This window comes from Dipodomys spectabilis, unplaced genomic scaffold, assembly GCF_019054845.1.
Source record: "Dipodomys spectabilis isolate Male_0828 unplaced genomic scaffold, ASM1905484v1 ptg000003l, whole genome shotgun sequence".
NCBI classification, from domain to species: Eukaryota; Metazoa; Chordata; class Mammalia; order Rodentia; family Heteromyidae; genus Dipodomys; species Dipodomys spectabilis.
Window position 1 is genome coordinate 4,128,595 of NW_024870680.1, and position 16,553 is coordinate 4,145,147.

Here is a 16,553-nt window from a genome sequence, read left to right on the forward strand (position 1 = left end):
TTTTAGTATTTACAGCAAACTACTGTAAATACTGTTTGAGAATGGTACTTTGTGTGTTGATTAAATTTTTAAAGCAATTGCATAATGCGTATAAACTAAAACAGTTATTTTGTCCTTATAAAATGGAAGTATGAACAATTCAGTAAGTTTGACTTACGTTCAGCTTTGACTTTTAAGAAGCTACATTTTATACAAATAATGTGAAATATCTTACAAGTTGGCTTTGTGTACCTAACTTCATCTCAACTCTTTCTTCAGTATTCATTTTTCAGCTCATTCCTTCCTCTTTAGCCAGAATAATCCTCCCCCTGTGTTTTGAAATGCTTCTTGGAATACTTCACATTTTAAGCTGTTGTTTGTTTTTTTTTTAAAGTTTTGGTGAGGGAGTTGGACTACTGTGATTGAACCTAGGGAGCCACACCCTCATTCTTTTATTTTTGAGAGAGGGTCTGCTCTGACTGTGTTAAAATCCACAGTCCTGCCTCCTACTTCCTCTCAGGCAGCTAACATTACAGGTGTGTAAAACTGCACAGGGCTTTAAGACAATTTATGCTATTTCATGTTAGTGTTTAGACAGGAATATGGGATAGTATGAATGTTAAAAATAAATTGCTTTCTCAAGGTTATTAATGAAGTTCTTCCGAATTTTTTTTCTATGCCAAATCTTCAAGTAAGTTTTGTTTATTTTGCTTATTCAAATATACAATAATTAGGGATATAGATGCAGTAATTATTGTCATAATATTGAAATTCTTAAGTTAAAATACACACAAACATTCCTCAGCTATAACTCATATTTGATTCATTATACATTTATTGACATCTTAGGTAATAAGTGATTTTTGGTCATCTAGAACTTCCTTTTCAGTAATACAACAACTTCATAAGTTCTGTCAGGTGAAGCATTTTCTAATTTTTTGGGGGGTGGGGGGTCTCGTGGGGCCTGAACTCTGGGCCTGGGCGCTGTCCCTCAGCTCTTCAGCTCAAGGCTAGCGTGCTACCACTTGAGCCATAGCACCACTTCCGGCTTTTTTTATTTTCTGCTTACGTGGTGCTGAGGAATCGAACCCAGGGCCTCATGCATGCAAGGCAAGCTCTCTACCACTGAACTACCTTCCCAGCCCTTCTAATTTATTTTAGATATTGATCTGTGCACTAAAAGTTTTGTTGCTTTTTAAATGTTCTGAAGAGACTGCACTTGGAATTATTGTGTCTTTGTTAATTCTGGGGCTGAGAAGGTGGCTCAGTGGTAGAGCGCTTGCCTTGCGTGCTTGAGGCCCTGGGTTCCATTCCTCAGCACCACATAAGCAAAAAGAAAAAAAAAGCCGGAAGTGGCACTGTGGCTCAATTGGTAGAGCGATAACCTTGAGCTGAAGAGCCCAGGGACAGCGCCCAGGTCCAGAGTTCAGGCCCCAAGACCGGACCCCCCCAAAAAAAAAAAAAAAATTCAAGGGGCTGGGAAGGTGGCTCAGTGATAGAGTGCTTGCCTTGTATGCCTGAGGCCCTGGGTTTGATTCCTCAGCACCACATAAGCAAAAAGAAAAAAGCCGGAAGTGGCGCTGTGGCTCAAGTGGTAGAGCGCTAGCCTTGAGCTGAAGAGCTGAGGGACAGCGCCCAAGGCCAGAGTTCAGGCCCCACGACTGGACCCAAAAAAAAAAAACTTTTTTTTTTGTTGGGCTAGGAAGGTGGCTCAGTGGTAGAATGCTTGCCTTGCATGCCTGAGGCCCTGGGTTCGATTCCTCAGCGCCACATAAGCAAAAAGAAAAGCCGGAAGTGGTTCTGTGGCTCAAGTGGTAGAGCGCTAGCCTTGAGCTGAAGAGCTGAGGGACAGTGCCCAGAGTTCAGGCCCCACGACCGGACCCAAAAAAAAAAATTAGTTTTGTTGCTATCATTTATAAGCAGCTGAAACTTTAGCATTTTGTGGAGTCCTTTCTAGGTTCACACACACACATACACACACACACACATACACGTGTGTGTGTATGTGTATATATATATCTATATATATTTAAATCACTGTTTAAATTACAAACTTTGTCAATCCTTAACAGCAGTTTTCTGTTGAATATATTTTAGGGCAGTGGGGGTCTCTTTTTATATAGCCATAAAAACATTTCTCAGCTAAAGGAATGAAAATAAACATACTGTGATCAAATTGTGGAATTATTTTTACTTTTATAAATTATTACATGTTTTATTCCATTTTTCAGAGACTAGAGTAATGGAAATAGTATTTTTACTTGTGTTATTAGACTGATTTTTTTTTTTCCTAACAGCTGTTATTTGGTTTCCTTTTGTGTGGCGCTGCTGGGAATTGAACTCAGCCTGGAGCTATCACTTGAATCATACCTCCAGCCCCTTTTCAAGTTGGTTGTTTTCTATGTGGGATCTTGCTTTATGTCTAGGCTGACCTGGGCTATGATTCTCCTACTTGTGCCTCTCCATATCACTAGGGATGACAAGTGGGCCTGCCATTGCACCCAGTCATGCTTCTCTTGCAGCTGGCTGTAACTGGATAATAAGTGCATGCCACTGGCTGGTTTGTTTAGTAGAGCTAAACCCTAAATGTCCTTAAATTTTTAGAAGTTGGTGAATTTAGCCAAGGGAAGTTTATATAGGCTGGTGGCCTTCTAGGGATATACTTACAGCATTAATAAAATCATCTGTCTTAACTTTTTTTGTTGTTGTTGGCCGTGGGGCTTGAATTCTGGGCTTGGGCGCTATCTCTGAGCTCTTCAGCTCAAGGCGAGAGCTCTACCACTTGAGCCACAGTGCCACTTCCAGTTTTCTAGTGGTTTATTAGAGATGAGTCTCACGGACTTTCCTGCCTGGGCTGGCTTTAAACCGTGATCCTCAGATCTCAGCCTCCTGAGTAGCTAGGATTATAGGTGTGAGCCACTGGCACCCGGCATATCTTAATTTTTTAACTGCAGTAATTTTCCCTGCATTACAGCAATGTTGTTTTGTGTTTCTACCACTTTCTTTATTGGTGATCTTTTCTTTATTTTCTTTGGAAATACTAGGGTTTTGAGGTCAGGAGCTCATACTTGTTCAGGTACTCTGCCACTTCAGGCTTGCTGTTTTTAAGTAGTTCAAAACTTAGGACTTTAGAAAGACAACCAACTAATTGGGAAAAAAAAATTTGCCAACACTATATCAGACCAGGGCTTAGTATCCATTATATTCTGGGAACTCAAGAAAATAATCCTTCCCAAATCTAACAAACCAATCATTAAATGTGTAAGAGAGCTACAGAGAGACTTCTCAGGAAGTGACGCTGTGGCTCAAGCAGTAGAGCGCTCGCCTTGAGCTGAAGAGTGCAGGGATAGCGCCCAAGTCCAAAGTTCAAGCCCCACGACCGACAAAAAAAAAAAATACAAAAAAAAAAAGACATCTCAGAAAAAGATAAAAATGGCAAAAAACACACAAGGAAATGTTCATCATCCCTGGCTATAAAGGAAATGCAAATAAAAACAACCCTGAGATACTGCCTTACCGCACTCAGAATGGCCTGCATCCTAAATTCAGCCAGAGAAATAGGAACTCTACTGCACTGCTGGTGGGAATATACATTAATACAACCATTTTGGAAAGCAGTCTGGAGGTACCTCAGAAAGCTAAATATAGACCTCCCTTATGACCCCAGCCATACCACTCCTAGGCATCTACCCTGAGCAACAGGAACCTAGAGTACAAGGACACATGCACCTCCATGTTCATTGCTGTACTGTTCACAATAGCCAAGATACGGAAACAACCCAGATGCCCCACTACAGATGAATGAATCCAAAAATTTTGGTACATATATACAATGGAATATTATGCAGCCATTAGAAAGGACAAGATAATGGCATTTGCAGGGAAATTGATGGAACTAGAACAAATCATTTTAAGCAGGTAAGCCAAGATCAGAGACAAACGGCACATTTCTCCCTGATATGTGGATGTTAAACCTAAAATGCAAGGAGATATGACAGAGTAAACAGGACTCAAGAAACAAAGGACCTCCACTCAATTTGTATCATTTCTAAATGACTCCATGTTCTTGACCACATAAATGGAATATATATGTACACATCTGAGGGAAGCTAGGAGAGGGGCACAGAAACCGAGGGAAATGGGAAGATATACAACAGAGGGGCTCATCAGCTGCACTGAACATTGATGAAAATGAACTAAGCAAATTCAAGGTCAGTGATGGGAGGGAAGGGAGGGGATGCGAGGGAAAGAGGGAACAGCTTACACTAAGCAAAAGGAAAGAAATGTATCACCTGATGTGGAATAAATAGTTGTATTGTCAAAGCTCAGCATTCATAAACATTATAGACCATGATAATGACCTTGTGAAGGTTAAAATGTGTTTGTGACTTTAAGTATCACTATACTGAAATTTATGTGATCATTTAACCTCAATAAAAAGTATTTTTAAAAAACCCAACTTAGGACTTGTTTTAAATTACTCAGTTGGAGTGGAGCATAGAGGTTCATGCCTGTAAATCCTAGCATTCTGGTGGCTGAGGGAGGAGGATTTTCAATTGGAAGCCAACCTAAGGCACACAGAGTGGCCTTGTCTCTAAGTAAATAATTAATGGAAAGAACAAATGACTGGATAGTTCAGCACTCATTTGATGTATGTTTACTGATATTCTTTATAAAATTTTGGTTATAAATCTTATCAATTCTAAGCTCGTATGTGTGATCTTGTCATATAAATATAATTAACCTATTTTTGCTACCTTAGACATTCTGTGTTGGAAAATGTTAAATGATAAAAGAACATTTTGTTTGTGTGGTCAGTGTTGGTTCCTTTTACTTTGCCAAGAAAGTACTATTCACTGTACAGAGATTTTGCTTTCTAAGAAATCTCTCTTGGATTGAAAGTAGGACAGGATTGGCTATAGAGATTCCAGTCTGCGTGACTTTTATTTGTAGCAACTTGCTTTGAGTTAGCCAGAGGTGGAAAAAACATTTTCCTTCCTGAGTTGTTAGAAGAATTACTGAGTTACTTTTACAGTAGAAATGTGCAGAGGGAAAATTACTTCAAGAAGAGAATGACTTTCTGAGTTAGGAGACTGAAGAAAAATATGCTTTAGAATTAGTATAACTTTGGTTTTGAATTTGTTCTACCCTGCTTCATAGTCTTAAGTATGAATTCGTCTTTTTCCCATTATAAGTGAAGTGTTATTTTTAGTCTATGTAATTACCCTTCTGTTTATATGTGGCCATTTGTAAGCATGTAGTAGTTTATAATTAGCGTTACAATTAAAACTTTTATTACATATCTTTTAACTTGAGACTTTTTACATGGCCTGGACTTATATTTGAACTTTTTGAGTAGATAGCTTTAGAATGTTGATTTAGTTCATATAAGAAATACATTTCAGATGCTTTCTTGAAATGTTTAATGTCATACATACTAAAATGAATGCTTTTATTCAAAATACATGGTGTCACCACTGTATGTGAGGGATTGTTTTTAAGCTGTTGAGGATATAATAAAGAATAAAACAGGGAGGATTGGGGGGGGGCAGGGGGAAGATGGGAAGGGATAGGAAGGAAGGGGAAACAAAGGAGGAGGCTACAATGCTTGATAAGAAATGTACTCATTATCTTGCCCATGTAATTGTAACCCCTCTGTACAGTATTTTCGCAATAAAAAAAGGAAAAAAAAGAAGAAAAAGAAAAAGAAAAAAAAGAATAAAACAACTCTGCCCACTCTTTTAGTTTAGAGACAGACATTAAATAATTTAAGATATATTAGGTGGTAATAAATACTTTGGAGAGAAATAGAGCAGAATGATGAGATTATAAAGTAGTAAAAGGCTATAAGAATGGTTTGGAGGTGAAGTTTCTTAAGGATTTGTAATTTTAATTATTCAGGGAAGTTCATTTGGTAAGGAGACATTTCAGCAAAGATGAGGCCAAATATCTGGATATTCTAGGCAAGAGGAACATCAGTGTGGAGCACTTGAGGTCACAATGTTTGGCATGAGGAATTTCAAAGGAAGACTTTTTTGTAGCTGAAGTAAAGACCTACACAGGGAGGACACAAAGAGAATAATGTGAGAGTATACAAACAGACATTCTGTAGTTTATATAGTATAGTATATATACATACACAGTCTTTTGTATAAACATGCCATATGAGTGAATACTGAAATCCATAAGTAAGGTTCTATTTGACTAATCCTAGCAGTTGACCTCTGCGATAAGAAATAATAAATGTTTACATACTAACATGTCAAGTGGAAAAAATGAAAGTAATCAAATTTCAGTTTTAGTAACTGTAGAGTAGAAGAATTCACTAAGGAAATTACTTCAATAATGAGCAGGAAATGTGGAAAGTCAGGTAAGAGGCAAGGTGTATCATAGAACATTGAAAAATGTTTCTGTGAGGGAGGCTAAAGATAAAAGGATTTTGACAACTATGGAATATATTTTCTCTACCCTGAATGCTGTAGGTTTAGCTGTGGTAGTGTTGTGTTATAGAGAATTTGGAGGCTCATTTAGAGAATGGTTAGAGATACGGGATGAGTGAGACGCCTACATCACATGTTAACAGCAGAGTCAGATTAACGTGTTTCATTGTTGGCAGTCACAATTATGGAGTATTGACTATTGCACATTGCAGAACAGTTAATTTTCCTCTTTTGTAGTAATGTTTGCCAAACCTCTTAGGGCAGTGATCATCTTCCCAAATGTCTAGGAGAGAGACATTTCTCTAAACAATAGCTGCATATAGACTTTGGAATGGCTGCTGGGAGAGAAGTAGGGTTTTCTGAGGTTTAGGATAGTCATTGATGTGATTTTAACTGTGTATTAACACAGAAGTAGAGAAGTATCTTTGGCTTTAGTGTTGAAAACTAAGAGTCTAAGAAGCACAATTACTGTTGATGCCATTGTAAGAAAGCAGTTATTACTACATTTAAGACCTGTGTAGTATATCAAGATAGTTTCTAGAAGGATATAGAAGAAAATCTAGGAATATAAAGTTAAATATATGTGGGAGGGAACTTCATTTGGGTTTTTTAGGGGAGGAGAGTAGTACCAGAGATTGAATTCAGGACCTTATACTTGTTAGACAAGTACTCTACTACTTGAGCTACTCGTCCAAATCTATTTTGGGAACAGTCTTCTACCTTTGCTTATGGCTGGCTTCAAATTGAGATCCTCTTGCTTCCTCCTCTTAAGTAGCTCTATGTATCACCTCCAATTACCTGTGAGAATCACCATGCCCAGGAAACCTGCCTTCCTGTTTGCCCCCCTGCCTGCCTCTCTCTCTCTCTCTCTCTCTCTCTCTCTCTCTCTCTCTCTCTCTCTCTCTCTCTCTTGCCCTCTCCTCCCTCTCCCTTTCCCTTTCTTTCTCTCTCTTTTCCTCCCTCCCTCCCTTCTTTCCTTTGTTCCTTTGTTTCCTTTCTCTCACCTTTCCTCTCTTCCTCCATCCTTAGCATACATTGGTTATATGGGGTGGTTACTGTACAGTATACCATATCAACCGCATCCTCTCCATCACTTTCCATACAGAGTTTGTTTGTTTTTTTTTTTTTTACTATATTTACTATTTAGATAGCCTCTCCCACTGATAATAGCCTCCCCAACAAAACCTGTTTTACTCTCTTATCATAAATGAAAACTAACCATAGTTAAGAAATCAAGTCAGAGCTTAGATCACATAAACCTGTGGTCACAACACTTGGGTGGCTGAGGAAGGAGGAGTATTAAGTTTGAGGCCAGCCTGGATTACATAAAAAGTGGCAAATAGGCTGTACCCTCAGTGTGTTATATTTGGAATAAGTGCTACAGGACAAGTATTAAGGTAGTATGAAATTCAGAGAAGACAATGATAAAATACCCCCCCCCCTTTTTTTATTTCAGAAGCTGAACCACGCAATCCCAAATTGAATTTACTAGTTTAATTTTGGTGTGAATTATAAAAGACTTTTGTCATTCTGCTATTTTGTGGGCATTCTGTTGTGCTTTGTTCTTCAAGCTGTGTTGGCCAGAGTAGCTCTGTATCTAAATATATTTAACAAATGATACTTTGTTTATACAAATAATTGGGCTTTCTAAAGCAAGCATTTGAAAATTGTAAGCTGTAATGTTGATTATATTGCCCTTATAAGCAATCAAGGCCAAGTTAGGTCTTTTGAATTCATATTTAGGGAGAAAAAGGGAGGATAAAGAAAGTAATATGTGAGGTAAATTTTATAAAAACAACATAGGCATATATGTGCATATGCAGTGAAACTCCTTTGTACAGTTGATTGTAATTTTTTTTTTGTTGGTCGTGAGACTTGTACTCTGGGCTTGGGCACTGTCCCTGCGCTCTTCAGCTCAAGGCGAGGCGAGTGCTGTACCGCTTGAGCCACAGCGCCACTTCAGTTTTCTTGTGGTTTATTGGAGATAAGAGTCTCATGGACTTTTCTGCCCGGGCTGGCTTTGAACCTGGATCCTCAGATCTCAGCCTCTTGAGTAGCTAGGATTACAGGCATGAGCCGTCAGCGCCTGGCTAGTTAATTGTAATTTAAAAAATAAATTTATATCTAATCATTAAGAGCTAAAGACTGAAAGCGGAAAAATTACTAATGAATCATCAATAACTCATTTCCCTTGATGGTAGTTAAGCTTAGATATTTGTTCATTGTATTTGATACATATGTTTAAAATGATTCATGTCTTGGTCTTCCTATTATTTCCTTAAACTGGATTGTATTTGGTGTTTATTGAATATGTCCATTAAGCATATTCTAGATAAAATCTGAGGTCTATAGCTTTTGTCTCCTCACTTTGGGTGACCATATTGTGTGATAGATTATTTTATAGTAATGCTTTTGAATTTGAAAAACAAGATGAGAACTTAATGTTGCTTTAACAGTATTCACAGTAATATTAAATTATAGTCTCTAAGTCGTTTCTGACTTGGATATTTATGCAGAAAAAAACTTCATCCATTTTGTTTTATCATAATTAGCTAGATATGGTAATCTGAGTTAGTGCCATAGAATTGAGGGAAAGAAAAATGAAAATATTTTGGATAAACCAACTACAGTCTTATGCAGTCATAGACTATACTCTAGCTTTCTTTTATTTATTTGTTTTGCTTAAGTTTTGAACTCAGGGCCTTGGTTGCTAAGCAGGATTGGATTCATATCTTCACCTCTGATTTTTACTGTATGTTTTTGAGCTATGCTCTTTGCTTCCTGCATTGGTGCCTAACACAAGTTAAGCTTCCTGGTAGCTAGGATAACTGACATGTTTTACCAAGCCCAACTGTTTGTTGAGAAGAATCTCAGAAATCTTTTCCTGCCCAGCTGACCTTGAATCACAAACTTAACAATATCAGAGTCCTCCCAAGTAGTTAGGATTACACGCATGAGTCACCATAGCCCAGGGTAGAAATTTAAAGGAATGAATAATGTTAATATTGGTAAGATAACTAAAAGTTCCTTAAGGCCTTGAAGCAATTCCCTTTTGGGGGAGGGGAGTCAAGGGGCTTGAATTCTGGGCCTGGGTGCTGTCCCTGAGCTCTTCAGCTCAAGGGAGCGCTCTACTACTTGAGCCACAGTGCTCAAGTAGATAAGAGTCTTTTGGAGATAAGAGTCTCACGGACTTTCCTGCCCGGCCTGCCTTTGAACCTCGATCCTCATAACTCAGCCTTCTGAGTAGCTAGGATTACAGGTGTGAGCCTCCTGCACCTGCCCAAAACAATACCTTTTAAGATGATTAAAGATCTTGAGGGTGAATTATGCTATAAAGGAGTTTATTTTCTTTCTGTTATTATTGATCAATCCTACTCAGTATCTTAATTGTTCATAATTGTTTCAGTTGCTCCCCCAAAAGAGTTTCAATGAATTCTTCAAACTGTCCAATGTTGCTCCTCTTTGTTAGATTTTTTTCCCACCTGTTTGTATACAAATCTGATACTAATAATAAATTAAAATCAGAGTAACTGACCATCTTTTTTTTATTGCAGACTTAATTCAGTGCACAAATGAGATGAATGTGAACATCCCACAATTGGCAGACAGTTTATTTGAAAGAACTACTAACAGTAGTTGGGTGGTGGTCTTCAAATCTCTCATTACAACTCATCATTTGATGGTATATGGGAATGAGGTAAGAATAGTTTTTGTTAGCAAGTATGTTAGTGTGATGTTTGATTATTCAATTTACTTTTCTTCAAACAAAACTTTAGTAACTTTGCCACTGAATAATACAGATAAAAAGGGCTAGATGACTAGCCAGGAATATAATTGTATATCCTGAAATTGAGGAAAGATGGCCTGTGAACTAAAAAATAGAAAGTGGGCCAGAGCACAGAGGATTTCAATAATGGGATCAAGAAACAAAGATAATTTCAAAATGTGGTTCTGAAGGTGGTACTGATCTTTGCAGTTCTGGTTTGTATACGGAAAATGCAATTTATTAGCAGGGATAAGAGAGGGAGAAACTGAGGAAAATCAAAGGAAGGGATGATATTGTCCAAAAGAGAAATGTATACACTATCTGAACTGTGAAATTTTTACCCCTCTATACAATACCTTAATAGTAGCAATAAAATTATATGAAAAATACCATTACTCTCTTAGATCTTAATATTGTAATACATTTTAAGCCGATTCTTTTAGGATATGCTGAAATGAGAGTCTTTGATTTTCTAGTTCTTCAGAATCCTGGCTTGTTAATTTGGGGTGATCTCAGGTAAACAATAATGAATTGGGATGTTAAGCTGGTATTAAGACACTACAAATATTTTTTTAAAAAGGGAATCCTAATAAGAAGTAAACTTGAAAGGCATTTCTTTAGTTATCTGTTTTGAGGTTATGAAGGAAAGTTAAGGTCATATTCCATGGTAAGTAAACCCTAAGAAAAGCATTTTTACTGTAAATTTGCAAAAGATGTGCTCTGTATATGTATGCACGCACATGCTACTTCTGGGACTTGAACTCAGTCCTTTTGCTCTTGCTGAGCTTTTTTTGCTCAAGGCTGCCACTCTGCCACTTGAGTCACACTTTGACTTCCAGCTTTTGCTGTTAAAAGATAAATTTGTGGACTTTTCTGCCTGCACTGCCTTTGAAACTCAATCCTCAGATCTCAGCCTCCTGGGTAGCTAGGATTATAGCATGAGCCCCAAATGTCTAGCTAAAACGATATGCTATTATATCTCCTGAGAAGCTCTAAATATTTATAATTGGAGACCCAGTTAAAAAAAATGTCAATGCAGCATTGTTCTAATAGTAAAAATTGGAAAGAACTTTAATACCATAAATGCAATGGATGCATAATGATGTAATCGTCATTGGAATACTAGAACATCATTTAAAATAAACTAGATCTACATTTATTAAATAGGTAATCCCTTGGAGAAAATGGAGTTAAAAATGCACATTGGAAAAGACAAGTATGTTTTTGTTAATTTGAAATAGAAAGTAAAATTAAGTGCCATACAGGCATGGTGACATGGCCTATAATCCCAGACACTTGAGAGGCTAAGCAGGTGGACCTTTTGAACCCAGGAGTTCAAAGTCAACTGGCTAAGTAACATATAAGACTTTGTCTCAAAATAAATAAAATACAGATGCAATCTGAATATGATTAGCAATAGCCCTAGTATGCGATAGTAAAACTAAAATTACTGGTTGTGGTGCCTATTTCCTTATATTATCTTGACTTTAATTAGTAGCGTTTGGGGATTAAGGTTTGATAGATTCTTATGTACTAGTAAAAATCATGTATTATTTTTAGACTTGTCAACTACTTAATAAAAAGTGAAGATGATAAATTTAAAGTAAATAAACATGTTAACTATCACTTTTAACCTCATACTTTTTAAATCAGTTTGTGAGATGGCAGTATCTTAATTTGATGTTTATTTGTTTTCCAGCGTTTTATTCAGTATTTGGCTTCAAGAAACACATTGTTTAACCTAAGCAATTTTTTGGATAAAAGTGGACTGCAAGGTAAAGACAACTTACTACAGAAAATTAAGAGTATTCCCATATAAAAATAGTTGCACAGAAAGTCAAGAGTATCCCCATATAATGATCGTTGCAGAATTGAACTCTTAGCATGTTACTGTTATAAACTTTTTGTTTCAGTGAGTGTTATAGTGGGGAATAAATTTGGATATTATGATTGATTTTTATTTTTCACTTTTTATTTTTTATTTTGGCAGTCCTGGGGTTTGAACCCAGGGCCTGGGCACTGACCCTGAGCTCTTTTTTTGCTCATGGCTAGTACTCTACCGCTAGTACTCTATCACTTGAGCCACAGCGCCACTTCAACTTTTTCTGTTTATGTGGTACTGAGGAATCGAACCCAGGGCTTCATGCATGCTAGGCAAGCACTCTACCACTAAGCCACATTCCCATCCCTTGATTTTGATTTTGTACCTAACATCCTGAAGTTGGAGAGGCATTACACATTAGTTGGAAGCATTGATTCTAGATTTGGACTGTTTGGGTTTGTTTGTGTACTCTGTGTGTGTGTGTATGTACACATACATTTTTCTGTTTAAATGGTCCTGGGATTTGTATTCAGGATTTTCTCTTGATTAGGCAGGTGTTCTACCATTTGAACATGCCTCTAATTGGATAAACTATTTAGGTTTGAATTTTTCTTCACCAATTACAGTTCATGAACTTGAATAAGTTACTTTACCTCTGCTTCTGTAAAATCAGGAATAATGATAGTCCTTTTCTAAGAAGGGTTGTGATGAGGTTTAATGAATAACTGTAAAGTATGGCACACAGGAAACAAGGACAAAAGTAGATTAACGGGAATAATACAAATCAATCAGCTAAGGAGTGTGTGTATAAACTTTTAAAAAATACTATTAGGCAGAAACTCTGAAAGCAAGGAGGAACATGGAATGATCTTATTTCAGAAGATTACTATAAGCAGCACAGCTGTCCTTCATATTTGAGAAAAACTGATAAAAACTGAGGAGGATTCATGAACTAGGCTAGCACTTCAGAAGATACTTAAAAGAATCCTACACATAGAAGAAGATAAATTCTACCATGAAAATATGGGAAAGAATCTCTCTATACCAGTAGATAAAGAAATGAGGGTTAAGCAAGAATCAAGCATTATAAAATGCAACAAAACTATAGGAATTGCTACATAACTTTAAGTAATCTGAATATTAGGGGTCTCAATTCTTCAATCAAAAGCAAAGGTTGATGGGCTGGATTAAAAGGCAAGACTATTCGTTGCCTGTAAGAAACACACTATGAGCTGGGAATGTGACTTAGAGGTAGAGTGCTTGGCTAGCGTACATGAAGCCCTGTGTTTGATTCCTCAGTACCACATAAATGGAAAAAGCCGGAAATGGTGCTGTGACTCAAGTAGTAGAGTGCTATAGCCTTGAGTACTGAAAGGCTCAAGGACTGTACCCAGGCCCTGAGTTCAAGCTTTAGGACTGGCAAAGAGAAAAAAAAAAAAAAAAACAACAGTATTATAAAGACAAAAACACAGGAGCTAAAAGTGGAAGGATAGGAAAGGCTATTCCAAACAAATGGAATATGAAATCAAGCAGGAATAGGAATATCTGGCAAGGTAGATTTCAAATCAAAATTTGCCAAGAGATTAGTCAGAAGAATTTCTTATCATATTGGTAAGAGGAACAGCCCATCAAGAGGATAATATGTTGACTCACACAGTTTCAATAAAACAAACACTACTGGACATAAATGCACAGATAGAACTCCCAAGTTTAATAATAAAGGGTGACTTTAGTACCCCACTTGCCCATAGGGGAAAAAAAAACACTTGGAGGATTCCTATAAGTATCTTTTAGAGTGCTAATTTAGTGGTCATAAATTCCTTTAAGGTTTATTGAACACAGAATTTTTTTAAAATTTATCCTTAAAAGGACAGCTTCAAAAGTTTCCACATTGGGGCTGGGAAGGTGGCTCAGTGGTAGAGTGCTTGCCTTGCATGCCTGAGGCCCTGGGTTTGATTCCTCAGCACCACATAAGCAAAAAGAAAAAAGCCGGAAGTGGTGCTGTGGCTCAAGTGGTAGAGCACTAGCCTTGAGCTGAAGAGCTGAGGGACAGCACCCAAGCCCAGAGTTCAGGCCCCATGACCGGACCCACCCCCCCCCCCCCCAAAAAAAAAAAAAAAAAAGTTTCCACATTAGGAGAGATTTATAACAAGCACTGAATTGAAGGAGTAATATCTTCCCAACAAAGACTAAGACCTGATAGATTCACAGCCAATTTCTACGAATTCTTTAAGGATTAATTAACACCAGTATGCCTCAAACTGTTCCATAAAATAGGGAAGGGACATAGGATGTAAAGTTCATTCTAATAAGTCAAAATTAGCTTGGCCAGTGCCCTACCATTTGTGCCATGCCTCCATCCTGTTTCTTTGCGTGTTAATTGGAGAAGAGTCTCTCAGACTTTGCTGCTTGGGCTGGCTTCAAACTGAGATCCTTGGGATCAGTCTTAACTTCCTGATCATCTAAGGTTATAAGCATGAGCCATCAGTGCCCAGTTCAATTTCATTTTAAATAGTAATAAAAACTGGAATTGAAGATGTGGTTCAAGTGGTAGTGCACCATCCATGGGCACAAAAACAGAGGCCAAGTTAAAGTCCCAGTATACCAGCATTAAAAACAAACACCATTCCCCTCCCCCCCCCCCCCCCCCCCCCCCAAATACCTTATATTTTGGTAATTGAGTCTAACTTTTTGCTCCTTCTACTTCACAAAGACAAAAGGACGAGAGGCATAGTTCAAGTAGTAGAGTGCTTGCCTTACAAGTGCAAGGCCCTGGGTTCAGTGTTAATCAAGAAGCAAAATAAAAGTACTTTGGTGAAATTTTATGGAGAATAGATTTTCTTTTAAAATTTTATTTTACTTTATTTTTTATTGTGAAAATACAGTACCAGAGGGGTTATAATTACATGGGCAAGATAATGAATACATTTCTTATCAAGCATTGTAGCCTCCTCCTTTGTTTTCCCTTCCCATCCCTTCCCATCCTCCCCCCACCCCCCCCCACCCCCAGAATATTTTTTTTTAAGCTATATATAACCTGCTTTGAAGTTTTTCTAAAACTGAATTTAATATGAAATTTTTTCTCAGTTAATTTATATCACTTAGTGGGCTTGGCATAGCAAGATGAAACTATTGAATAAAAGTTGTTTTATAGGCAAAGTGAGATTTTAATCATTTATGAAAACTTTTCTGTTTCTTCAGGATATGATATGTCTACATTTATTAGGCGATATAGCAGATATCTAAATGAAAAAGCAGTTTCATACAGACAAGTTGCATTTGATTTCACAAAAGTGAAGAGAGGGTGAGTTAATATTCTCTTTCTTTGATATCTAATTTAAACTACATTGTAAATTAATGGAGTTTTAGCCTGTTTTGAAAGGTGAAATTCATTTTTTTTAAAGAAGTATATCAGATACTTTTTGAAGTGAGATTTTAAAAGTTCTTATTTTTATAACTTTAGTGAAATATTCATATAATGTAAAATTCACCCCTTTAAAGCCTATAATTCAGTGATTATTCATTTATGTAAGTCCAGAACATTTTCGTCATCTCCTACCTATTAGTAGTCATTTCCTGTTCCTTTTTTCCTCCAGAACCCAGCAATCATGAAAATGCTGTCTGCTTCAGGTTTTTGCCTATTGAGAGACACTTGATATAATTAGAACCAAATGTTCTGTTTTGAGTTTAATTTCTTTTATTTAACATAATGTATTAAAACCAAGGTATCCATTTATGTATATGTTAAGATGTATATTCTTATAGCCAACATAAACTATATTCTTTTTTTTTTTTTTGGGGGGTCCGGTTGTGGGGCCTATACTCTGGGCCTGGGCGCTGTCCCTCAGCTCTTCAGCTCAAGGCTAGCACTCTACCACTTGAGCCACAGGGCCACTTCTGGCTTTTTTCTTTTTTTTCTTTTTGCTTATATGGTGCTGAGGAATCGAACCCAGGGCCTCTGGCATGCAAGGCATGCGCTCTACCACTGAGCCACCTTCCCAGCCCCCCGGCTTTTTTCTTTTTGCTTATGTGGTGCTGAGGAATGGAACCCAGGGCCTCGGGCATGCAAGGCAAGCACTCTACCACTGAGCCACCTTCCCATCCCTAAACTATATTCTTACCTGATCAACAGATGGACAATTGAGTGAGGTATCTTGATATTAGGGAAAAATGTTACTCTCAGCATTAATGTACACGATGTAGAATATCCACTTCACTTGCATATACAGGAGAGGAATTGCTAGATGATATGCTGACTCTTAGTTTTAGAGTTGTTTTTCAAAGCATTTAAAACCATTTTACATTTCTCTCAGAAATGCATTAGTATTCAGTTTCTCCATAATCTTTACTAAACTTAATTTTCTTTTTTTTGTTTGTTGTCTAATTGTAGCCATGATAACGAGTGAAATAAGATATATTCTGATTTTTTGTTTTACCTTTCTTGAGTGGAAAATGATAGCGAGTATTATTAGCCATTTGTATATCTTGTTTGGAAAAATGATTTTCAAATCCCTTGCGCTTTGTTAAAATTAAGTTAAATATTTTC

The 16,553-nt window shown here is 37.2% G+C and overlaps 1 protein-coding gene across 11 annotated transcripts in view; it reads left to right on the forward strand.

Annotated features, from left to right (window-relative positions):
- Window positions 1-16,553, forward strand: part of Picalm (phosphatidylinositol binding clathrin assembly protein) — a 99,068-nt gene that overhangs the window by 24,321 nt on the left and 58,194 nt on the right. For all 11 annotated transcript variants that reach the window (XM_042689807.1, XM_042689829.1, XM_042689812.1 and 8 more), the window contains exons 2-4: window positions 9,974-10,116; window positions 11,885-11,960; window positions 15,209-15,311. In XM_042689807.1, coding sequence (XP_042545741.1) covers window positions 9,974-10,116; window positions 11,885-11,960; window positions 15,209-15,311 — 322 coding nt within the window. The remainder of the gene's footprint in view (window positions 1-9,973; window positions 10,117-11,884; window positions 11,961-15,208; window positions 15,312-16,553) is intronic.